The sequence below is a fragment of the Dermacentor albipictus genome, chromosome 10, assembly GCF_038994185.2.
Source record: "Dermacentor albipictus isolate Rhodes 1998 colony chromosome 10, USDA_Dalb.pri_finalv2, whole genome shotgun sequence".
Classification (NCBI taxonomy): Eukaryota; Metazoa; Arthropoda; class Arachnida; order Ixodida; family Ixodidae; genus Dermacentor; species Dermacentor albipictus.
In genome coordinates this window covers 55,836,911-55,861,443 of record NC_091830.1, presented here as the reverse complement: position 1 = coordinate 55,861,443, position 24,533 = coordinate 55,836,911, and the positions used below count along the sequence as shown (strand labels likewise).

The window sequence follows — 24,533 nt, the reverse complement described above, 5'->3', positions numbered from 1 at the left end:
ACTAAACATTCGCCGCAATTTTTAGAGGATAACTAATGACAAGTACAATATCAGTGCATTCGCGAGCAGAATATAAAGTCTCCAAACTGATCATTACCAGAGAAGTCGTGTAGGTCACACACGTTCACTCCCCCAGTTCTTCATGGTGAGTAAATTTTCGACCGAGAGAAATCAGGTACACTTTAGCTGCCAGAAATCAGCCTCTCCTAGGTATGAAAACGCCTTGACATGTCATAAGCTTCTTGGTTTGGCAGTGGCGTGGGCCGAAATATATTTCGGGAGTGAGAGGTGTTCTACACCGGCCTCTACTCCGGCCCCATCACCTCTCTCTTTCTATCAGTTAGTGTAGGCCTTTCAGGCCCCAATTAATTTTGTTGATTTAAACCCTAATGTCACTACATTCTTTACATGTCCAGAATCATAAAATGCGCGCAGCTCTAGAATATAATTAGATTTATCAATTGTTTATTTGCATTTTTCAAGTTTAGAGACGGTCGACTTCACGTGAGAACTCACAACCAGAACTACAGATATAAGATCAATTATTTCATGTCTAGCAGGCTTGAAAATCACCAACACAGTCATTTTAAATTGTGCCTGTCGCAATATAATGTGAAAAACATCGAAAAGGGTAAACCCAATGCATACAATGACATACTCACACCGTGAAAAAATACTGAGCAGTTTACCTTCACACTGATTTTATTAAAACATGCAGCAAAGCTTGTCCAGTCCTCCAGCCCAATGCCAAAAAGAAGAGTTTCAATATTGATGCAACGAAGTTTAAATATCGTCACTTGCATCAATGCATTTGCTGCTGATGCCCGAATCAGGGAGTGTACAATTGTGCGCACAACACCCTAAAGTGGTGCATATGCTTATATATATATATATATATATATATATATATATATATATATATATATATATATATATATTCCCTGCACTTTCTTGTACTCTGCTTCCTCTTTATTGGACCTGCCACTTTTCTGATTCCTCAGGTGGCCGCCATCGCCAATGCGGCCAGCAAAATTCTTTCTTACCACCAGCAAATGTAGAGGTGTGATTCCCCAATCTAGTGCGAGCTGCCAGGGACGCGTGGTACACAGCGCCTTTAGCCTAATTGTTCTTGGCGCGACGGCGAAGACCTTTTGTGCGTGGGCAAGAGTGAGCGTGTCACCCCGTAAACCCCCCCCCCGTCACACACACACACACACACACACACACACACACACACACACACACACACACACACACACACACACACACACACAGTGTTTTCGTATTCACCTTATTCTTTTCGTCCATTTCACTCTCTCTAAGCCCACCTTCGGAAACTTTCTGTTTCGGGGTATAGGTGGATGGAAGGGGGTCATCCTAATATTTTGGGGGAGGGGGTGTTGACTCCCCCCTGGCAACGCTAATGCAATCTGAATATTACTCTGTAAGCGGCGCAGTGATGTTATTTCTAGAATATGCCATCAAAATTAGCTGGCAAGGCAGTTGAAATTAGCGTTAATAGGGCACAGCATGACGCCCCTTCTTATATTCGAGCAGGTGTATTGTAAGCAAAACAGTTTCTAACTGATATTCTTCTTTACTTACAGGTAGCTATGCTTTACACAAGCACCTATATGGCGGTGTCTTCTTTGTGGATTCACTACCAAAGACGGACACCGGAAAAGTCACCAGAGCCACTTTGGCTCGCTCTCTCGCGCGATCTACCTGATACTGACCTGTCCAACATGTGCGCTCGACATTTTCATTGGTGACGGTACTTTGCAATAAACTATAGAACTAGTCTAAACACTTGTCGGCTCACTTGGTAAAAGCACTCGGAAAGAAAACCGAACCTGTCTGTCCCCGTTCCACTTCCTTCTGTCAAAGTTCAGTGCTAATCTGTCACGACGAAAGTACTAGCTCTAGGAAGAGCTGATACCGGCTGACATAGCAGTAGTCTTCGGAAAAGCCGCATCATGTCATTCATGAGTACAATTTTGAGACTTTTTAAACCGAAATAATGTTAGTTTGTCCGAAGGGTAACACACTTACCTGTATGGTCATGACAAATTAGTGTACACGTCACCAAGCTCTAATTACAGGAGTGATGCTAAAAGCGTCCATGATAACAGTTTATTGATGAGAAAGCGCCAAATATTCAACCTAAAAACCTTTGAACGAAAAAACCGGCATCTGCCATCTGTAGGAGCGAAACGGCACCTAATTTCGCCATTGGGTGCGACGCCTTTCCTCAAACGTGACTCGCCGGAGCAGAGTAGGTGAAAGGGTACACCTCCTGCAACGATAAGGCGCCAAGTGTTGTATAAGGGTATTGTGAATCGCTGCGACGCCACGCCATGTTCGCTCTCGCAAGCCTTGTTATCCGTACGTTCCGTGACGGCACAAGCTCTTGCGCGCAATCTATCGGTGCCTCGGTAACATTGAATGACAACGCGCCGAGCATATCAACGCACTCGCTTACCTGCGAGGTGCTGATGACTAGAAGAACAGCTCAGCGGCGTTCAATTGCACAATAATTCTTTCGCTTCCAAAAGTCATGCGAAGGGCTTAGGTGTCCTGAAATTTTACGCCCTGATCACCTGGAGTGCACAAAGCTATATGACAAGAAAGGTTGACAGTGGCAGGTTTGGAACATTATCGTACTTTTCGGGTCATCTGTATCAGCTATGAGAATGAGGGAATTTGCTATGGGATAACCAAGAGCCTTTTATACACCCATGATTGTTCAAAAATCTTCAGTTTGTACAGTCAGGATGCGCTGTGTCAGGCAATTTGATTACGATTATGTGATATAGCGGCCCGGTGAGTTCCGGTGAATCTGAGCCTTTCTATGCCGGGGCCCTACCACATCTGAATGACTTTTGAATCCATGCCTTTACGAATCGGGTGAGCGTTCATCTACATGGTTTCGTGTAAATGTAGAAAGTGCAGTTTATTAAAAAGAGCAGCCTGATTACAGACATGGGAATCAAATGGTCCTTTCATAAATAAGCGTTTGCACGTGAAATGTCTCAGGCTGTACGAAGAATGCTGTAGGATATTTTTTGTGCGTCTGGGAAGTATGAATTACAAGAAATCTGTATAGCTAGCTCACAAAGGGTATGCTGCAATCACCAGGATAGTCAAGATTTTTGTATGAAAATTCTTAGACATGTCTACTACTGTGCTTGCAGTCCTATACCGTTGCATACCTCCTTGCCCACAAGCGTTTGTCGATACCGATAGGACAACGTGCCCCCCCCCCCACATGCAAAGAAGTAAAACTGCAACGGGGGACCAATTCACGTGACACCAAGAGGAGAATGAATGTAATTGTGCGCGAGTGACCAGCCATTCTCCATGAACGTCAAACGTTTATGGAGAACGGCTGCAATGCTGTGTGTTGACGTTGATGTAGGTACACGAGAAGATGGGGGAGACCGAAATGCGTAAACAACATGTGGAAAGTGGAAATCAGCATATGGACAAACTGCGTTTCGAGAATACTATCAATAACAAGAATGAGACTAGAATAGCGAAATGATTCTAGAAACAAAAAGAAATTTTCGGCAGAACCAACATTTCGATGACTGCCTACACAAATGACAGTATAATTTAAGCAGTATAGGAACACACAATATTGGTGAGGGCTCTTTTATTTGAAATCTGTCATGGTCATCCTGAGATCTTTTTTTTTTGGGTCCTACTATATGCGACATACCCTGTCTCCGGTGTAATGTTACACGTCGGTGTAATGACGAAGGCAGCATGACGAAACAACATGATGACTTTGGCGTATCGACTGCTCTATGACCTAAACTAACCACATTGGAACAATCACGACGACATCAGGACTACGATACGTCCCAAGCCACAGACACCTACGGTCACTAAATTGCCGTAATAGGCTAAGTGAACAGATAGATTGGCAAAGTGTGCCTGAAATAGGTCGATAATGTTACTCGCGTTAAAATTATCGAAACATTGATAACTGTGGGATAGAAAGAATGCAGCAAGGAGTTAGAAAACTGTAAGTACCACGTCATCTCATGTTTTGTTCGCCAGAGAGCTAAACAAGGCTTATTCTACGTAGATAGTCATGGTGGCAAATTATATGTATAGCACAACTAGCCGATGGTGTAGAACGGCATTTTGTGTTTGGAGGCCAGATTAAGCAGGACGATGGGCTGCGAAAACAGAATGTTTGCAGTACGGAGAGGAAAGCTTTCCGTGAATTGGTTTGATGAGCACATGAGGCCGTCACGCAAGCCCGCCCCCTTAATAATAATGAAATATCTCTAATTGCTAATAATAAGAAATGTACATAGAGTTATAACAATATAGCGAATATTATGTGCGTGCTTAAGCACGCACATAATAATCTTAGTGAGGTTAGAAGAACTGGTGAGGCTTATACAGTGTTCACTAACGGCCAAGTCATTTGCTATTGAGGACTTCCAGATCAGATACAATACGGGGTACTATTCCTCATCGACAAAAACCTAACGGATAACATTGGTGAATTGTAGAGCATTAATGAGAGGGTAGGAGTAGTCCTAATAAAGCTCATTAGGATGCATACAGCAAATGTACTGCAAGCCTGTGACTGTGACGCAACAAAGTGCGTTACAGTATGGTTCTCAAGGTTAGATCCGACAGGGTCTAAGGCGCCAACGGGGCGAGGGCGCATCCGGAGGTACAACAACCGTTGCCCTATTTCTCTTGTCGTTATATGTTTTGCTGAATGTATCGTTTCATTTGTGCAGTAGTGCCAACGATTGGTAGCATTGACAGCCATCTCAGGACTCACTTGGTGGCTCCTTGCACCTCCAGGTACACATTTACACTTTCTTGGAATTGCATCCACGCAGATTGTGAGCGTGCATAACTGTGACAGTTAGTTGTTTGGTAATGCCAGGACAGGAGGATCAAAACGGTCATTAGCTTCCATGGTTAGATACCTGATCACCTTAAAATTTAATGGTATTAGTTTTTCATTATTCCTTAAGCAACCCGTCTAGAAATATGCACCCTCGGCACGAGCCAGCAGAACACCATCTATTGTCTTACTGTGTTGCCAAAGATTCCAAAGAATAATCCCAAGCCACAATCTTCGTGTGACAAATAATGCCGCAGTTTCACAGTTGCTAGAGTTTCAGTCAAGGACATTTATTAAATAGACATCAAACTATCAAGTAAAAATAACAGATGGCGCTACATTTAGGATTCTCGAAGATAAACATCACGAGAATGACAATGGTTTAACGACGTTGGGATTGCTTGGTGGCTGATTATTCGTTGTCCGCTAAATCAACACACCAACCTGCTCTATTACGACGGAGGGGATTCACCAAGATGAAGCAATCGGCACAGTGGGCAGGCATTGAATGCGCTGCATGTTCACAAAGCATCTCGAAGTGCCAGCTGACACAAGCGAAGGACGGCTAACATGATGTATTTCACGAGGGAGGCAAAAATACAATTACGAAAGATTTCTGTCGACTGAAACGGTAAGTTGAAGTGGATCAGTGATTATCATTCCGACTTGCCCAACTCTCAATAATTGCAGAACATTAAAAGCTTCAACTATGACAGCTTCATTAAGACTATGTCAGTAGCATCTGCTATATATTTGTTTCCGCGCCCTTCTTTTGTGAAGCAGAGTTCTGAGTAGAGATGCACCTGAAAATCAGGCAATATTAATAATGATGATGCTATTTTTTCAGAGAGGACGCCATGCGACAACGTTACGGGTGGCCATATGTATATTCATTGAATATTACTGATCTAATTACCCAACTATCAACTCATTCATTTCGCTGGTCTTTTGAACAGTACATGTGCTATTATATTACCTAATGACATTTTTATGTGTTCGTTAACATCATTAGCAGTAAGCTGACGCAGCGGAAATACGGAGCGCATGATTTCCGCCGCCATGAGAGCCGAATAACGTCGATACGTGCGTCAAGGCAACACCACCTAAATTACTGAAAGTCTATTCACGCTAGAGAGAAGTTACGTAAGTCTGAACACCATGGTAGTGGGCTTCACTGCACCAGCGTGCTTGAATCGAGTTACTTATCTGTTTCTTCGCATGAAAACAGCCCATAGAATTTGAGTTTACCCCTCGAAATACTTCGAAGTTACTCAGTGCTAGAACGCACCTGTGCCAGCTAGCCAGTTTTTCGTCAAATTTTCATCAGTCTCTGGAGCGCTTTCCGCGTCCTGGCTTGAGGTGATGGACGCGGAACGTTCCGCAGGCTCGTGCAGCCAGAAGTCTGCAACTGCAAGCTCTTCTATGAGTCAAGGCACCTGGTCAACCACCAGTGAACGCCCCAGAGAGACTCTTACTCCTGTGGCCATGGATGCAGAGCCTATTGCCGACCCGTCTGGCCAGATCACTACATGGACAAGCTCCTCAAGGAAACGAGGCACCTGGTCCAGCACCAGTGAAGACACAGAGGTCTACTCAATCGCAGGTGACGACTCATCCGATGACAGCTTCGTGTCGGTGAGGAGCCGAAGGGCTAAAAGGAGGCTTATCAAGGCGTCGTCACCAGCGAGTACGTCAACCATGCAGGCAGGCAGTGAACGCTGGCCGCACACCATCCTCTTCATGCCAGTGGATTCTTCCGTCAACCTTCGAGTATTGAACAGGCAAGCTCTCTCTGTGTTTCTTGAGGGAAAGGCGCCAAACGAAATCAAGGAAGTCCGGCTGAACACACGAAAGAATGTTCTAGCTGTCGACACAACCCGTGGAACCACGCTGGAGACGCTACGACAGATCACAGAATTGGGCAACATAAAAGTACGACCGATCATACCTATGGATGGGGCCTGCACTGCAGGTGTGATCTACGACGTTGACTTGGCTATTTCGAACTCGGACCTGCCAATTCTAATCAAACCGGCATACGAAGGAGTGGTCATCACGCACGTATGCCGACTCGGCAACAGCCGTTGTGTGAAGATTGTGTTCAAGGGGGATTCCATCCCTTCACACGTAAAGGTCGGTCACTTCCGACATGTCGTACGGCGGTTTGTCCCAAAGCCGCTTCAATGCCACAAGTGCTTCAAGATCGGGCATGTTAAGGGCGCCTGCGCAAACTCCCCAATGTGCCCCCGGTGCGCGGAGTCACACACTGTAGATGTCTGCCGTGCAACAAACTTTAGGTGTGGCAACTGTAAAGGCACCCATGAAGCGACGTCTAAAGAATGCCCAAGACTCAAAAAAGAGTTGGAAGTTCTGAAGCAAATGGTCAGGGATAACTCAACCCATAGAGAAGCCTCAGAAAAGATCCGGCGTCGACGTCGTCATCGACGAAAACGCTCAAGACAGGGTGGAGTTCGTGCGCCGCTTGTGCCAACGCCATCATCCTCAAATAGAATGCCCGAGAGCACAAGGAGACCTCAGACGGGAAACGCTGCCCCCGTGGAAGAGTGGCCGACGCTTGCAAGCTATCAGTCCTCTAAGGAGCCTCCACGCTTGACGCTCCCATCGAAGCCCGCTTCTGTTGGTGAGGCTTCAACAGTCGACTGCCAAATGATCCCGGTGCTGCGATCTATTGTGAATGTCATCAGGGCCATGCTGACAAGCATTGACACTCCATCTGCTCGAAGTGGGCTACAAGTGCTCGACGCGCTGAGCCCCGTCCTAGCAAGCCTTGAGTGAAGCCATGACTGACAATCACCAGTCATTTCGTAAGGAGGTCAGAGAAGCGTCGATCCTTCAGTGGAACGCGAGAGGTCTAAGATCTCGCATCGCCGATTTTCGTCAATTTGTTCTCACTAACCGATTTCCAATCATTGTCATCTGTGAACCAAGATTATCCCATCCAATAAGACTATCCGGCTACGAGACAACATTCTCATCAAGCGACATCAAAAGCAGCAAGGTCGTCGTGTTTATTCGCCGTGAACTTACTTACGTCGTCCAACCGGTGCAACCTCATGACGACAATCAGTATGTGTGCATGACTGTTAAAAATAGGAATGTCACCTTTGCACTCTTGGGGGTGTATCTGTCTCCATCAAGCCGATTTGACACCAAAAGGCTCGAAGACATCTTAAAAACACAACCTGGTCCATGGATTATCACCGGGGACTTCAATGCACACCATACCATTTGGGGAAGCTCTAAGGTTAACGCGACGGGAAGACGACTAGCTTCCTTGGCTTCCAACAACGGTCTATACCTGCTGAATGACGCGAGTCCAACATTTCTGCGGGGAATAACGTATAGCAGCTGCCTCGATTTGACTTTCGTCTCCCACCGCCTCGCCACACATGTTAAGTGGTTTTTGGACATTGAAACGCACGGAAGTGACCACATCCCCACTTACCTCAAGATCACGGGAATGTCTAACACGTATACGTCCACCACGATACGAAGAATAGATTGGACTGTCTTTAAATCCCACATTGAGGACGCTTGTCACAAAGGCCTCCCTTGTGGACTTCAACAAGCTATCAAGGAAACGGCACAGACAGCCACGCGCACACTCACGTGTTCTCCAAGGTATTCTGAATTCGACCTGGAATTGGAGCGGCTTCGTGCGATTCGCCGTCGTGCCGAAAGAAGATATCGACGCACTAAGTCAATTCAGGATCTAAGAACAGCCAGGCGAATGCAAAAGAAGATACAACGCCGCATGGACAAACTAGAGGCTCAGCGGTGGTCGAAATTTTGTGCGTCGCTAGATCCCCGCAAACCGCTATCTCAAATATGGAGAACTGTGCGTGGTCTACGTTCTGTTCCGGAACAGCGTTTCCCGTTTAAGGCCCTAGCACTATTCCAGCGCCGACAAGACATTGATGTGGCGGAAGACTTCTGTGCTATGGTTGCGGGCCAGCCAACTCGTACAGCTTCGCTTACATTGAACCGTATTCCAGATTCACGAGATTCACGCATGGATCTGCTTTTCACGACGCAAGAGCTTGACGCGGCGCTCGCCCTATGTAATCGGTCGTCGTCGCCTGGTCCGGATGGCATATCTTACCGCATGCTATGTCACCTTGGTGAACGGGCACGAAGAACACTCCTTAATATCTATAACGAGTCGTGGCAGGAGGGCAACGTTCCCCAAGATTGGAAGATCAGCCGCCTGGTACCGCTTCTTAAGCCTGGCAAATCTCCCTTAGAGATTACTTCATACCGACCAATTGCGCTGGCAAGTTGCGTTGGGAAGGTAATGGAGCGAATGATCCTCGCCAGACTTGAGTGGTACCTTGAACACTACGAAATCTACCCGGACGCCATGGCTGGTTTTCGACGTCACCGATGTTCTATCGACAACGTTATCGATCTGGTAACCTATGTTCAACACCAAAAGACGTGTAAGAGGTTATCTGCCGCAATGTTCTTAGACATAAAGGGAGCCTACGACAACGTTCTTCATGACGCCATACTTGAAGCATTGGAATCGGTGGGCCTAGGCGGTCCATTATATCGTTGGACTCGCAGTTATTTACATAGGCGGTCTCTCTTTCTTAACACTGAAGCTGGCCCAACCTCGCAATACTATACGCACCATGGAGTTCCACAAGGCGGTGTCTTAAGTCCCACACTTTTCAACCTTGTACTCATTGGTCTCGTGGAACGACTTCCGAGCACAGTTAAAATATCAATGTATGCCGATGACATCTGCGTCTGGGCATCTGGTGTGACACGGCCGCAAGTACGCGCCAGGCTTCAAAAAGCTGCCACGTCAACATCGGCATACTTAAATGAACAAGGCCTCAAGATCTCGCCGGAAAAATGCGCATTGGTTGCGTTTAGCCGAAAGCCAATGAGATCATACGATGTCTCTATCGACGGTCAAAGCATACCTTATGTCAGGACGCACCGATTCTTAGGCGTAATAATTGATCGTGACCTCTGCTGGAGTCCTCATGTGGCCTACCTAAAGAAGCGCCTGACAGATATCTCTAATGTGTTTAAGTTTCTTGGAGGAAATGTCTGGGGTACTTCAGTACATGCAATGATGCAGCTGTACAGGACGCTCTTTCTTGGGTACTTGCGATACAGCTTGCCTGTGCTGACCAACACCTGCAGAAGTAATATCCGCACACTCGAAAGCGTCCAGGCCCAGGCACTTAGAGTGTGTCTTGGATTGCCGCGGTGTTCGTCAACGGCTGAAACAATTGCCATTGCACACGATTTCCCAGCCAAGACCCATATAGTCATGGAAGCGCTCAGAGCACACGTAAGACACCTTGCTCGAGCCCCTGCCCATCATCTAGCCTCACTGCCAGTGGATCGACCACGTGCTTCCTTTTGCGAAACAGTCCTGCCTTATCGTGCATACCTTCCATCAGGTTATACAGCTCCAGCGAAAGTTCCGTTTCCACCATGGTGCTTGGCTCGAGCAAATGTTCGACTAATGGTACCAGGAATACGAACAAAGGCCCAACTCTCGTCTCCAGCACTCAAGCAGCTTTCACTGCTCTTGCTGTATGAGACTTACAACGAGCATCATCATCTTTATACTGACGCTTCAACCACGGTGAATGGGTCTGCAGGATCGGTGATCTTTCCTGCAAAACCTTCCACAATTAAGATTCGACTATCTCACCAGACTACATCGACTGCCGCGGAGCTTGCTGCTATTCGTTGTGCACTTCGTGTAATTTCTGAAGAACTACCCAGGAAATGGAGCGTGTTCACTGACTCCAAGGCTGCTCTTCATTGTTTGGTTTCTGCCCTACGCCGAGGACCCCACGAACAACTAGTTATGGAAATCAGACTGCTGCTTCACCACCTCGTCGAGCAAGGACACGACATCACGTTGCAGTGGATTCCAAGCCACTGTGGCATAATGGGCAATGAACTTGCCGACGCAGCAGCACGATCTGCACACGAGGAGGGCTTACAAGACTCCATTCCATTCTCAAGAACAGACGCTGCAACGAAAATTCGTGTGCTTGCAAATGAAGCCATCAAAACTTTATGGAATACACCCAGCTTAAAGCATACACGTCTACACCGACTGGACCCATCCCTTCGACTTCGACCCCCGCCTGGACTCTCTCGCCTCGAAACAGCAGTACTTTGCCGACTGTGGCTTGGTGTCGCCTATACAAGATCCTTCGCCTTCCGAGTCGGTATGGATGACAGCGTGGCTTGCAGACACTGCGGCGGCGAAGAGACCATCGAACACGTGCTTTGCCACTGTCCTCGATACAGCGCGCACCGGCTGTCACTAGCGACCGCGTTGGCGCGCCTTGACGACAGGCCGCTTTCAGAACAGTCGGTTTTGGAATGCCGACGTGAACGGTCGTCGCAGCAAAAGTCGGTCAAGGCTCTGTTGACTTTTCTACGTGACAGTGGCCTATTAGAAAGACTCTAATGACCCCATTTCGTCCCTTCTCATATTTTTTTTTCTCATGCTTTCATTTTTGTCACGCTCTTCTTTCCGTCTTTATTTCCCCTTTCCCTTCCCCTAGTGCAGGGTAGCAAACCGGACGTTTTAAGTCTGGTTAACCTCCCTGCCTTCCTTTCATTTGCATCTCTCTCTCTCTCTCCCTCGAAATACTTCTTATGCTACAGATTGGGAACATAAGCGATTTCAGTCTATTTCTTCCTTTGTGATGCTTGAAAAGTCCTTCCGCGGATGATTGGCTGACCAGCTGCAACCCACCATCCCATATTTGTTTTAAACGTTTATATACGCAACTCCCACGTATTTTAGAGCGCAGCTCTTTGGCGTCCGTTCCTGGGTTTCGCGTCGGCGTTGTCGTCGGCCTCGTAACCAGCTCCGCCCCCCTTTCATCCCCCCAGCGCTAGCAGCGACCGACTGATACCGCTGGATGCCGCTGACGCCGCTAGAGAGTCAAGATAACGTGACTGCATAGAACACCGTCGCCGCCATGCAGAAAGAGGAGGAAACTGTCCCCCCCCCCTGGTTCTTAGCGCTGCGGAAGCGAGGGTATCATATTGTTTGTGTCGGCATCGCCGGCGTTGTCCCTGAAACCAACTCCGCAGCTGGGGTTGACTCACTATCGGCGTCAGCGGCATCAGTCAGTCGCTGCTATCTCTTCCCTCCTCCCTTTATCGTGTTGTCCGCTTGCTGCACGCGCTTCTGCCCCCATCGTTTGCCGCTGGGTGTACACGCCGCCCCCCTCCCACCCCTTCCTGCGAGTCTCCGGTTGTCAAAGCGCCGGCTCGAACTTTGAAGTTGGCGAACTGTGCGCCGCAAAGTTGCCCAACGGCTTGCTGGTAGTAGCTGCCTACTTCGCCCCTACCGCACTCACGAAAGACGTCGTGCACTTCCTGCAACTCGCATTAACCGTCCATCGATCCACACCGATGTTAGTAGTGGGGGACTTTAATGTTGACATAAAGACAAACAGCGATTTCCTAACACTTATGCGGGAGAACATCCCGTTCCTCTCGCTCGTAACGCGTCCCACGGCTGTGACAACCTCGCGAGGCACTTGTATAGATCTCGTCTTTGAGAATCAAGCATTGGTGTACCAAGTCGAACATATATCAGTCTATTTCTCCGACCACAAAGCTTCCTTCATGACTGTCAAGAACTGTTGGTGGAGTCTTTGTTAAAGGAATACGTGTGAAAAATAAAAAAAAATTCTGTGATAGCGCATACATGTGTTGCTCGATTTCTTTGCCTCAATCTATCGAAAAGGTGAAACAGCTTATTTGCTGCGCTCAAATTTCGCATTAGGAAGTAACGTAATCGTCGGTAATTTATTCCTTTATTTTTCTGAGTAGTCTTTCCTAACAATGGTTAACAATCGGGCAAGTAGAGAATACAGGTATCGCTGGATATGATTTTGTGACTTTCATTGGGATCGAATGCTGGATCGTATTCTCACCTTCAAGCTAATACTGCATTCTGTAGTGTGGTATCTGAAAATAACCATAAAAACAAGTAAAAATTTTTTTTTAAATTCAGACGAATGTAGTGTGATTTATTACATTCTAAATTTGACACCGCAGGTCAATATGTAATCATAAATATTTTATCATTTAAACAAGTTAGTATCACCTATAACAAGAACAACACTTTAAACTAAACAATGCATGCAAATATTAACAAGTGTACTTATATTTTACGGGTGAGCGCTATTCACCGTCCAACAAATGTTATCGCTCAGCGCAGGACGCGCTCACATGTATCGGAAGTTTCTGGAATGTTATTGATAGTTCTTTTGTTACGGAAGCTTGTGTAATCGGATTGCATGTGCGACGCGAATTGGGTAGAACTTTTTGGAAGACACGCGGGCACCACCGATTACTCTGGAACCTTCGATGACTCGTGAATAAAAGCGGCCGTGCTTGACCGGAAGATCAGATTTTCGGCGATTGCCGACAGTGTTCACCGCTATCGTCGTCATTTGAGTGTAGCGTGTTTTTCTGGCCACAGGTTCGCCCAATAAAAGCTAGTTTCGCCATTCCCAGTATTGTTACTGATTTCTTTATCGTCACTGCCTCGTGACAATGTGTAGAAAAAAAAATATCTCATTCAAACGAATTGCAGTGCCATCTCTTAATAAACGCAAACAAATTATTGGAAACCATTACGAAAGAACATATAAGGGTGAACATGGACTGTGAATACAGCTAACAACGGTTAAGCTTCCATAGTCTTCAGTCTTTTTTTTTTGTTTCTGCTTTATCGGCTATAAGCTTGTCGTTTTAAAGCTTACAGGTATTGTTTATTAAAAGGTTTCCAGCCGCACTAAAAATTAATTTCATGACGAGCAGTGGCGAATGTCAACGACCCCACATGCAAAAGTCGTCATTGCTGTCAATAAGGGACGTTGGGAAGGCAACAAGAAGTTCCTTTTGCTTTGGACAATAATAAAATTTTATGGTATTTTTTTCATTTACAAGTTGCTCAAGCACTATGTCCATTGTCACAGCTTCATGCACAACCACACATAGGCTCAGGAAACAGGAAGCCACCTCTCGTGCCAGTGGAAAGAAGTGCGAAATCGCCACTGTCGAAAGTCCGGTTTTCTAGTACGAGGTTCTCCTTGCGAAAAGAGTGATCAAGTTTTTTTTTGCAGCTGCATCTGAGGTGACCAGCCGCATACGTAATGCCGGGAAGCATCGGCTGCTTCTTTGCAATATCTTGCTCCCTTGCAGCAACATCAAAATGCTGCAAAGCTTGTAGGTCGTCAACTGAAGCACAATGAGTGAGCACATCTAGTTGAGGGAATTCAGTGAGTTCGAGCACTCTCTGCAGCCTGAGTTTGCGCATGGATTTGCATATCTTCTGTACAGATACGTGATATTGTGCTCCTTACAACTGCTGATATTTGCCAAATTGGTCCTCTAGGCAGTCCGTTTGCAATTTCTCCGCCAACACATACGAGAAGCCAAGCTATTCAATGCAGTAGCGTGTTACTTCTACAAGTGCATGGAAAGCGTGGTGGAATTCAATGTGTGTTACATGGGTCAGGTGACCTGCATCACGTTTTAGAGTTTCCCAGAAAACTGCATAACTATTACGCATGGCGAGCAGTGAAGAACCCGGACGAAGAATAGACAAACACGAGTGTTGACTAACAACTAAAAGTTTGTTGCGTTTAAACAAGTATATATAGGAAAATTCACACATCCGTACACCCACGCACCAACGCAATAAACTTTTAGTCGTGAGTCAGCGCTCGTGCTTGTCCATTCTTCGTCCGTGTTTATTTAGTGCGCGCTGCGTGTAATAGTTATGAAGACATACCGACTCGCCCAGCTCGCGTGCGCAAGATGCGCGCGCAAGAGGCATCGCGCAAGTCGCGTTTTGCTGCGTAAGAAGAAAGAACTATTATAGCTAGGTGCTAAGCGTTACTCTTCCAAAACACATTCCAGAGGACATGGCGGACAGAAAGCCCTAGCGTACAAGCAGTCATTTCTCGGTACAGGGGCGCTTTCGTCATTGGCCCTCTTCCCAGAATAGGGTCGCAGTTGCAGGAAATCTAGTCTGCCAACTTTGGCGGAACAGTAGAATGTCATAGCAACTGAGCTACGGCTGATGACACACGCAAGATGAAATGCTTTCTCTATTGCGTACACTGAAGGACATTTTAGAATGTCGTAATGTTATACGATTAGGAAGATGAACACAGATGTAAAGTGCCTTCGAAAGAAGGCCACTTTACTAATGAAATGCTGTCTGTACGAATTGCCGTACCATATTTATGTGTGCCGTTTCATCGGCTTTATCCCGTGGATTACATAGTTGTCAGCTAAGAGTGGATTCTTGCGCCCTCGTAGCCACTTCTCGAATTCTTCGTTAGTGTCTTGGAACAAGACGCGCCTTTCTTCAGCAGTCAGAGTGTTATTTCCTGGTATCAATGCAGCAAGCATTCCTGCGGAATATAAAAAGAAGAAAAAGAAACTACGTGATTAAAGCGCGTGCTAAGCAAGGAATATTTAATAACAGCATTGTGGTTCTAAATTTTTTATTCGTTTTGTTTTCTGACATCGGCTCGCAAAATGCTGCTTTCCACCTATTGAATGGATAAGTCAATGGTCTCGATGGATGGACAGGTATATACTATATAAGAGGGAAAGGAGCCTTGTAAGTACAGGGTCTGGAATCGCCAATTATTATGTTCTTGTCGGCAACAAAGAGGTTCCAACATGAACTTATAAATATATAACTGAAGATATTGAAGCGAATAATAAAACAGATGAAAGTAAATTAACACCAATTTCAATAACAATGTTTTCTTAGGATGTGGTCAGTGCGCCGATGCTCAACAGAATGCGAAGAATGTTAAACGTGCGTTTTTTTCGCCAAGGAAGACGGAACTCAGTTGGTTCATGCTGCCGCCATTCACCGAAGTCACCTGGCGTCCTTATCTTGCAAGGTAATAAGGCCAACAATATTTCTCAAAAATTTTACCCCAAGCACTGCACACTTTGTTCTGGCTCACAAGAAGACATGAAGAGACCAAAAGGAAATAAAACGATATAGTTTCTCCAATTGAAATAGCATATAATGAACATATCGTCATATCTTGGCGATGAGAAAGATTCCCGTAGCGTGGCCCTAAATAATACTCGCCAGCTTCTTTCTGAGCAGTTTTTGCCGGGTTAGCTTACGTTATGTGACTGCGACCAAGCTAAATGCAGTAAGCTATTCGATTAGCATTGCTTGCACGCTGGGTGACAAATGTTTGGATTCGTCTAACTTCGCATATGCTGACGAACCTTCTGGGGATTGTGTGAGGGTGGTTGGGGCCCAAACACTCACCGGACCATTCTTCTAAGGGGAGATGGATGTGAGCCATCTCGCAGCTCCTCAATTCCAGCCCAACGTTCTTCGCCAGTGATCGGACATATTCGAGCCTCTCTTCAGTGCTCCCCATATCCTGTGACGGTGGAATGAGGCCTTCCCACACCTGTAACCATGGGTTCCAGGATTAGTCGTGGCAGCTGTACTATGAATAAACGAAAGATATAACGTGTATGTTCTCAAACATAACTAAAAGCCACAGCTCCACAGCTTTACTGAAATCATTCGACAAATGTCTGCAAAATCGTGGGTGCAATCCAAATCATCTCTTCTGCAGCTCTACCAGGTACTTTTTGTTGGCTACCTCCGCCACAGTGCGCCAGCACTTTCTCGGGTTAGTATAACTGCTGTACGCATACTTGAAGTTGTTCAGGCTCACGGACTGAAAATTTGCCTGGGACTTCCACGATGTGCGTCTGCTTGGGGTACTACTGCAGAGGTCCGCGCGTGCCCAGCTCGAATTTATCCACGACATGCCCCATTGCGAATACATCCAACGCTACTGACTAGACACAAGAATCATGCACGGACGAACACCACAAGCAGACGGCATGTCGCCGCCTACTCAGCAGCCGTGTTACCGCAGCAAGATTTGTTGCCGTCGGATTTCGAACCGCATGACATTCCAGAAGTTCCACTCTGGACGGTGACAAAGCCAACGGTAAGACTCTCAATCCGCGGCATAACCAAGAAGTCGAAAATTCCGGTTGCTGGGCTTGCGCATTTCGTGTTATTCTACATTCCTTACATGTACGGATATACGAAACGTGTTTTTGCAGGTGGTTCAGTGACACAGGCCTCTTCTGTGACAGCTTACACGGTACCTGCAATGGGCATCGCAAACGGTTCAAAGCAGGACACAGAACGTCACCTACAGCAGCTGCGTTTTTTTTATTGACCGAGAAGAACACAGCGTTCTGTGACTCAAGACCAGCACTGCAACTCATCAGCAATTATATGAATCACAGAACTGCATATAGTTCTCTGGTTTGTGACATAATGCCTCTGCTAGCTGAGACGTCTCAATTCGGGCATACCATCGTGCCGCAGTGAATTCCTAGCCATTGTGGAATAGCTGGAAATGAACAGGCTGACGCAAAGAGGAAAAAAGGTTCATACTGCCGGGAGCATTATAGAAATACATTTTTCCCGGTATCACATCAACGTTTTGCTCCAAACCTCAATCAAAACTTCTATCGATCGACAATAGGACAACCCCAAACATCAGCAAGAGCGTCTTGATAGATTTGACGGGGGTTCACAATTCAGGCTTCCACTTTGGTTGCGGAGAGGCCAGGAAACACTCATCCACCGAGTATGGCTCGATGTGGCGTACACTCACCGATACTTTCACCACAATGGACAAGCACGAGACCCTGACTGTACCGTCTGTCACACTTAAGCGACAATATATCACGTAGTTTGCATGTGTCCTCAATATGCGGCTGAGCAGCGAACACCTAAATCTAATATTGACTGCTTATATTCCTGTGCCTTTTCGGAAAAAAAAAATGTAGATGTGTAGAGAAGAGTCGATCATGATAAACGTGCCATAAAGTCACTCTTGAAATGTCTGTGTGAGACTGGTTTAGACGGTTTGCTCTGGCACCTGTGAGACGTGCAGAGAGCGCGAAAAGTGTTTGCGCGATAACTTTCATTGTGGATAAGTTTACGTTTGCGCGTATTGTGTCTACAGTGGGCATCCGCATATTGGACGTGTATACAGTAGCTCATTGTAGCATAACGCAATCACTAGACACCTACTTTTCCCCATACTTCCCACTTCTTTCCCCGGTAAGGAATAGCAGGCTAAACACACGGTCTGTAGGCCGACGTTTTCCTCTTTTCTCTTTGTTAAAATATTCTCCTTCTCCTAAGCACATTTGTTACAATGAATTTAAAGCATCCATGCACAGTGGTAAAAACGTTAGCGCTTCTGTGTGTTGCTAATAATTACTAGCCGGGTGCACTTGCTACTAGTACCGAGGTGTCTTTTTGATTCAGGTATACCATGCGGTCCCCGAGTGACCGCATCACAGCTGAGTTGAAGAAGCTTCAAGCACGCTTGTTGTGGCATCATTGCAAATGATTTGGTGAGAGTGTGAGCGCGATGGCTATGCCAATAAACCATAAAAAATAATGATGATGCACCACCCATCCATGAATCTATCTGAAATGAATTTTTAACACTGCATTCTTGGTAAATATTGCAACCCAGCTGTGGATGTATGGGTCGTAAACTGCAAATATTCATCGACACTAGGCGATAATCTCAAAGAGGTAGCTGGCGTTGGCACGATAAAAATGTGCCTGCAATTATGACCTAAGGGTTAGCATAGTAAACATAGAAATATTCTTAGAAAGATCTGCTTCGGTAAAGGAACTGCGCTCTGGGAGGCGTATATATGTTAAAATGAGAATATTTAGTACGATTTGCTTTATCACAATAATCTCGCAGAAAACAAGGCCAGCAACCTGGACACCTATATGGAAGTAAATATGGCGGTGCTGATCTTGGGGTGAGCTACTCGGGGAGAAAGCAGGAGCAGCAGCACCCAGCTAGCATCCAGGGTCGGAAATGCCTGTCAGGGCTGGCAGAGAGAGTATCGTTTTAATTGAATCGTAAACGTGGAAGGGCAGTCGGAAGTGAGAATAGTGCATGAAAATGTTTGTGCAGACCGCTACTGACAACGCGGGAAAGTAGTGGTATTGCAAGTCTGACTACGTTGATAATGGTCCGCGCATATTGGCTGCCGTAGCGTGTGGCACAGGCGATGCCGATAAATAGGGGGTTAGTTCACAGCGGCAAGCGCATCCCAAGCGCACGGAATTATGGCGAAAGCGATTTGCGTACGCCACAGCCACGGAGGAGCAGCATGTTTGTAAACTCACAACATCATAAGATAGTCGAAAATACTATAGGTTACAATGCATCTTTAGATGAGCCATGTTTTAAATTATTGGGAAAATTCCTGCACCATGCAAAGCAAGCGAAGTGCGAATGGAGCTTTGGGCATGCTGGCGTACACCCGCGTTTTCTTCTCTACGACACGTAGTACGATGTGCCGAAATTGAACCTATGCCAGAGCTATGGAGGAGAGCCTGATTAAAAAGATAGAGAAAGCAGGAAAAGCATGAATGCAGTGTCTGTAGCGCTCGACAGGAATTTCCGTTTGCGTTCGGACATCGTACTTACGGCTTAAAAGCGGAAACAGCAATTTTGCAGAAAATGAACTTCTAGTGCCTTTATGAGTGCAAAACTGGCAGTACTTTTCAGTAAAGCTGTGTAGCGCTGTGGTGGTATAAAATGCTGTTCGAATTATCCGTTACATCGAATTAAGGGAAATGCACTGTTGCGACTAGGGTCCCTAAGATGTAAAATTCACTTTGCTCGTGGAGGAGTAAGGGAACGTGAGGCTGCGCCCGATATTCAGGACGTTTGACATACGCGTTTATATTTGCGTATGCGGGAGAAAAGTGAAGGTCGTAAAGAAAAAGTTCATGAAGTTGTAGCAGCCCACTAGTCCCCAACGTTCCTTGCTCTTTTTATGCCTGGTGTGGTCATTGTTCAGTCCTTTCCCCCAATCCGTCGTCAAGAGACCGATGAGATCGGTCCCCCGAAATCTGGAGCTATGTCGCCCTTTGCTCGCGAAGAGAGGTTTGTCGGAAACGCACCCACACCATTGGGGACAAAAAGGGGGAGGGGGAGCGCACACTGACTCCATTGTCTCAGTTTGTCCATTATTCCACTTCTCCATGGCCTCCGATCGTACACTGTCTCCGATGAAAGGGGATCGTACACTGACTCTGCTTGTTCATTGTGTAGGTTCGTACACTGTCTGCGGTCGCACACTGGCACCGTCCCCGGCGTGGACATGACAATTCGGGTGGCTGACATGTGATTTCCGTAGCGTTGCACGCAGCACGTCTCCGGCGTGGATGGGCGGCCAATTTGTGCAGCTGCCAAGTGGTGGCCGTATCCTTGATAACTTCCCAAACCTTTCCTGACCGAAGTACTTTCGTGCTGGTAATAAATCATCCGCTTTGACAACCATTTTGAGCCGGCTGTCGGCCCGTTCTCTGTAAACGTGTGAGCCGTGACCGGATGGTGTCGCGGGGTGAACTGCCGATTACAATAGCACTGAGAAGTCGAATATACAATTCCAGGAGTTACTGCAAAAGGGAAGGACTTGAGTAAAAATTGCCATCACTTATTTCATCGTGCTCCTTCAAATTTAAATTGTTAAGATCCAAATGAGCTAATCTACATTGAAATTTTTGTGGTCAAAATATTTACTTTTTGTCTAGTTAACCTGCTTGAAGTTCAAAATATTATGCCCGAAAACTAAGATTTTGTTACAGCTGTCTCAATATACCATAAATTCCGACGAACAATTGTCAACTAAATGCGCATGAAGCCCTTTCAATTTCAAATGGCTTCTAGCTGTGGAAAATTCACAGTATTAAAAGCAAATTGATGTCGTTCTCACTCTGTATCCAACATTCCCATGATTACTTTAACGTGCTCATAGTTGTGTCGCTATATCCATCCAATCATAAACGCATTCCCTTCGACAGTCATCGGGCGATGGGCGCTGCTGAAATTTCTCTCACTTAACCTGAATTTAGCACAGACATGTGCGACGACGTTGCCGTATGCATTTTTTGTTGACAGGTTTCTGAGCTTTCGCTTGCCTTTTGTCGCATTCACCTAATCACAGAAAGGAGATGGCAGATTATACAAGAGTCTTGACTGACTTGCTAATAGGGACTTTAGAGTTTAGGTTTAGGAATTCAAAGAATGTCTAGTAGCTTGGAGGTATTCGTTGAATATTACGCACACCTTATAGAGTGGTTTTCTCGCGTTTGAATTTATCGAAAAGTTAATCATAGTCTCCGTCGGTATACAGGTTACTAAAAACGGAATGTCGCCAGGATCCCGAGATCTTACTAACTCTATTCGTAATTAAACCTAAAACTATGACACAAGGTGTGAATTATTAAGGAACTACAGCAGATGCACAAATATATCATGGAGATCCCACGCCCAGTGGTAAATGATGTAACCGAAGGTTCGATGAACCGAAAAGACAAAGCAGCATAAAAAATTAGAGACGAGCGCTTCCCATACCCGCTTCGACTGACGTCAAGTATCCTAGCAGATCAATGGCAGGACATCGGGCTGCCGGTCTGAGGGAATGAGGCTCAAAACTTATCACAACACACTAAATCTTCTTATTTATTTGATGAGAGCTTCAATTCAGCGAGGATGATGACGGCCACACGCAATATCGCGTTATAGTAAGCCATGGAATCTTGGCGGTAAAACCATTGTGGCTGGAAATCGACAATGCTTTTCATGCAAACGATGTTATTTTCATCGGCCAATGGCATAAACAATTGGTACGTCACACATCACAATGACTTCTGACATGCTTTTACGGATTGTTATTGCATTAGAACCATTTCGTGCTTATGGGCGCTACTTGTAAGTATCCACCACTCACCTCCGTAAATCTGCTCCAGCGTTCCTTTCTGGCCAATGCCCTCCAAATTTCCGGTGTAACGTACCAAGCGCCGTAAAACAGAAGACACTCTCCTCCAGGCTTCAATAGCTTCGCCATGTTGCGCCATGCCTTGGTCTGGTCTTTCACGCGGTTAAGACTGTTGAAGCAGTAGAGGCGATCGAAATGTCCGTACTGGCCGAGGAACTCGGAGACATCGCCTGTTATGTCCAGCTCTTCGTATGCTAGCTTTGGATGAGAGGAATGCTCACGGGCGTATGAAACCATGTTGGCGCACACGTCAACCCCTACAATTATGCCTACATTCTCTGGAACATTGGGCAGCAGGATTTTGAGGGTCACTTGACCGCAACCGGAGCCCACGTCTAGAAACTGCAATGGTCCACATGGACTCACGTTTTCTTGCCCGATGCCGATGTCTAGCGGATTGTCGAACGTCAAGTTGTAATAATTTAGCAACTTAGTAATTGTGGGGAAAGAACACGAGACGTTCTCCGAGTACACACTCGCGTCGTAGTCAGGTTTGTTGTGATTGGACTGGGTTTCGTCATCCATTGTAATTGACTCACAGTGAAAATGACGTCGATGGCTTTTACTTGCTGTTCTGAAATGGGCCTGAAAAATGCGAAAATAGCACTGCAATTTGTTTGGCTTCACAAGTCGCTCTCATTCTCTATGGTAATGAATATTTGCAAGATCATGTTGAACTGCATAAACAGCCTTGTTTAATATCATAAGGGCATAAAGGAGCCCACTTGCGATCATTGGACATTTCAAATACTTGCGCGAGCGTCATGCAAAGCTTGCCAATGTAGCTATGCTGTTCCTAAAAAAAGTGCGCTGCGATCACCGTCCCCCGAAAACGACGCAGATCTAACACGTGGTTCCTCGCCATGACTTCAGTAATCTCCTAGGCCACGTTAATGCAGATCCTGCGGCCGACGCAGGTGCCGCGACTGATTCTGTCCCCATGTAAGAAGATCAGAATGCCGCATCGTCCGATTGGTCTTTGTGGTTTTACAGGCTTGGGCACGCTAGTCAATCCGAGAGGGCGGCGTCCAGTGGTTCACGCGGCTCGCTGAAAAAGTTCTGACCAAGCTTGCTGGCACTTTCGTCCTAGCGACACCACGTGCGCACTTCTTAGGCGTTGTGTAAAAGTTACTAACGAAAAAATAGCAAATAAAACGAAACTACACATTACCAACTCTGGGGCAATGCAAAAGTTGTTTTCAGTGGTATACACTACATATTTATGCCAAATTTGGCTATAACAATTTTTTTATAGTTGGCTTTGAAGGGTTCTTCAGAAGCAAGACTGCTTAGCGCCTTAAAATAGATGTTGCGGGTACTGTTGCTGGTAGGCGCACTGGAGAATATTTACACTGACATCGTGGCCAACAATGAGGCTGAAGTAAAACGCAGGACGAGCCGGGGCAAGGAACCTTGAGTTGGGAGCAGGGTTGAGCCCACAACGTGGAAAACTATTACGGCCATATGCCACAAATACAAGCCGATGTTTTGACGAGTGTACTTCTTGCTTTGTACTGAAATTTGGTTCAAAAAGGTTGCATGCTTTCAGGTGTCGGAAGATGCATCAAATAGGCAACGAAATGCGAAATCTTACCTGAATAGCGTGTCCGAGGACGTTTTGAAGCAAGGCTTCGGCCTGCAGTGGTCATTCGTGGCAGTGGTCAGAAACGAAGGCGCGTATATATGCAGTGTAGTATCGTTCTCTGTTCAGCGCTTTTTTATGGGGACATTGCACGGCAACGGACGTGGTGCACCTGTATCGTGATGCGCGAATATATGTTCGCTTTGAACGAAAAGTTCAAAGATATTTTCAAAGCGTCATAAAAAAAAACACCGTACCATCTCTAGTCCTACATGGACTAGAGTCGTTGTACTATAAAATTGCTTCCTGTTTTTCCTGTGGCCTATTCGCAAGCGCTGACGACACGGTGCCCGTGTTCATCCAATGGGATACCGACACGGTAACATCTTTCTATTCTGCGAAATTGAGCGATAGTGCAAATGTGCTCTTTTTGAATCTGTCTGTTTTCTTCTTTTGTTTGCAGATATCATCCTCCCCCTTTCTCCCCCGCAGTGTGAGGTAGCAAACCGGACTTTTTTGAGCCTGCATGTGTGACCTTTATGTTTTTTTTTCTTTTCCTTTCTCTCTAAGTATAGAGCACCGCCTCGCTCTCCTCTGTATGAGAAATATTAAACCCTAGAATATCCAAATAATTCAGAAAAATAAACAGCATGCGCAGGAGAGATAATCGGACGACGGGATTCTTTATTGTAGGTACTAATTTGTGCTTGCGCACACTGATGTCTGCGTCCCTTTAAATGGACACAGAACAGAAATAGTAATTCTGTTTAAATTCAGCATTCTTGAGGAGGCCTACCGCGAGTAGAATAACTTCCCTCGTCTTCTTCTTGCAGCCCCTTTCCGCTTGAGATGGGATAAGTAAAGTTTTTTTCTCTGTGTCTCTCTTATAAACCATATTTTATAGTAATTTCGTGTTAAGAGGTTCATTGCTGGAAGAGAAATTTAAGGTAGAATATAATTTTATTGTCGCTTATATGTGGCTCGTTGAGGTGCATTGCGGTGAAGTTTGATACGTTGCTGCAAGGGAATGTTTAAAGTCCTGTGTGTGCCAAGCGAAGGTTTCTTTGCCGCCTTCTCGTTGCTGTTTGCTCGGCTGCATATATATATATATATATATATATATATATATAT

The 24,533-nt window shown here is 45.9% G+C and overlaps 2 protein-coding genes across 4 annotated transcripts in view; one reads left to right on the top strand and one right to left on the bottom strand.

The window, feature by feature from the left end:
- Positions 1 to 1,807, top strand: part of LOC135917051 (uncharacterized) — a 75,958-nt gene extending 74,151 nt beyond the window's left edge. The window contains exon 10 of one of the 2 annotated variants that reach the window (XM_065450542.1): positions 1,608 to 1,807. In XM_065450542.1, coding sequence (XP_065306614.1) covers positions 1,608 to 1,729 — 122 coding nt within the window. In that variant the 3' untranslated portion in view covers positions 1,730 to 1,807. The remainder of the gene's footprint in view (positions 1 to 1,607) is intronic. The other variant, XM_065450541.1, reaches the window with a different exon arrangement.
- Positions 1,808 to 2,155: 348 nt separating this feature from the next.
- LOC135917070 (juvenile hormone acid O-methyltransferase-like) lies at positions 2,156 to 23,498 on the bottom strand. Of its 2 annotated transcripts, XM_065450561.1 has the most exons (6): positions 23,415 to 23,498; positions 21,773 to 22,405; positions 16,224 to 16,371; positions 15,156 to 15,333; positions 12,838 to 12,871; positions 2,156 to 2,296 (listed from the first exon to the last, which is right to left on the bottom strand). In XM_065450561.1, exons 2-4 carry the CDS (start codon positions 22,343 to 22,345, stop codon positions 15,161 to 15,163), a joined length of 894 nt encoding a protein of 297 aa, XP_065306633.1. In that variant the 5' UTR covers positions 22,346 to 22,405; positions 23,415 to 23,498; the 3' UTR covers positions 2,156 to 2,296; positions 12,838 to 12,871; positions 15,156 to 15,160. The 2 variants fall into 2 exon arrangements, with proteins under 2 accessions (XP_065306633.1, XP_065306632.1); XM_065450560.1 differs by lacking the exon at positions 12,838 to 12,871.
- Between the last annotated feature and the right edge of the window lie 1,035 nt (positions 23,499 to 24,533).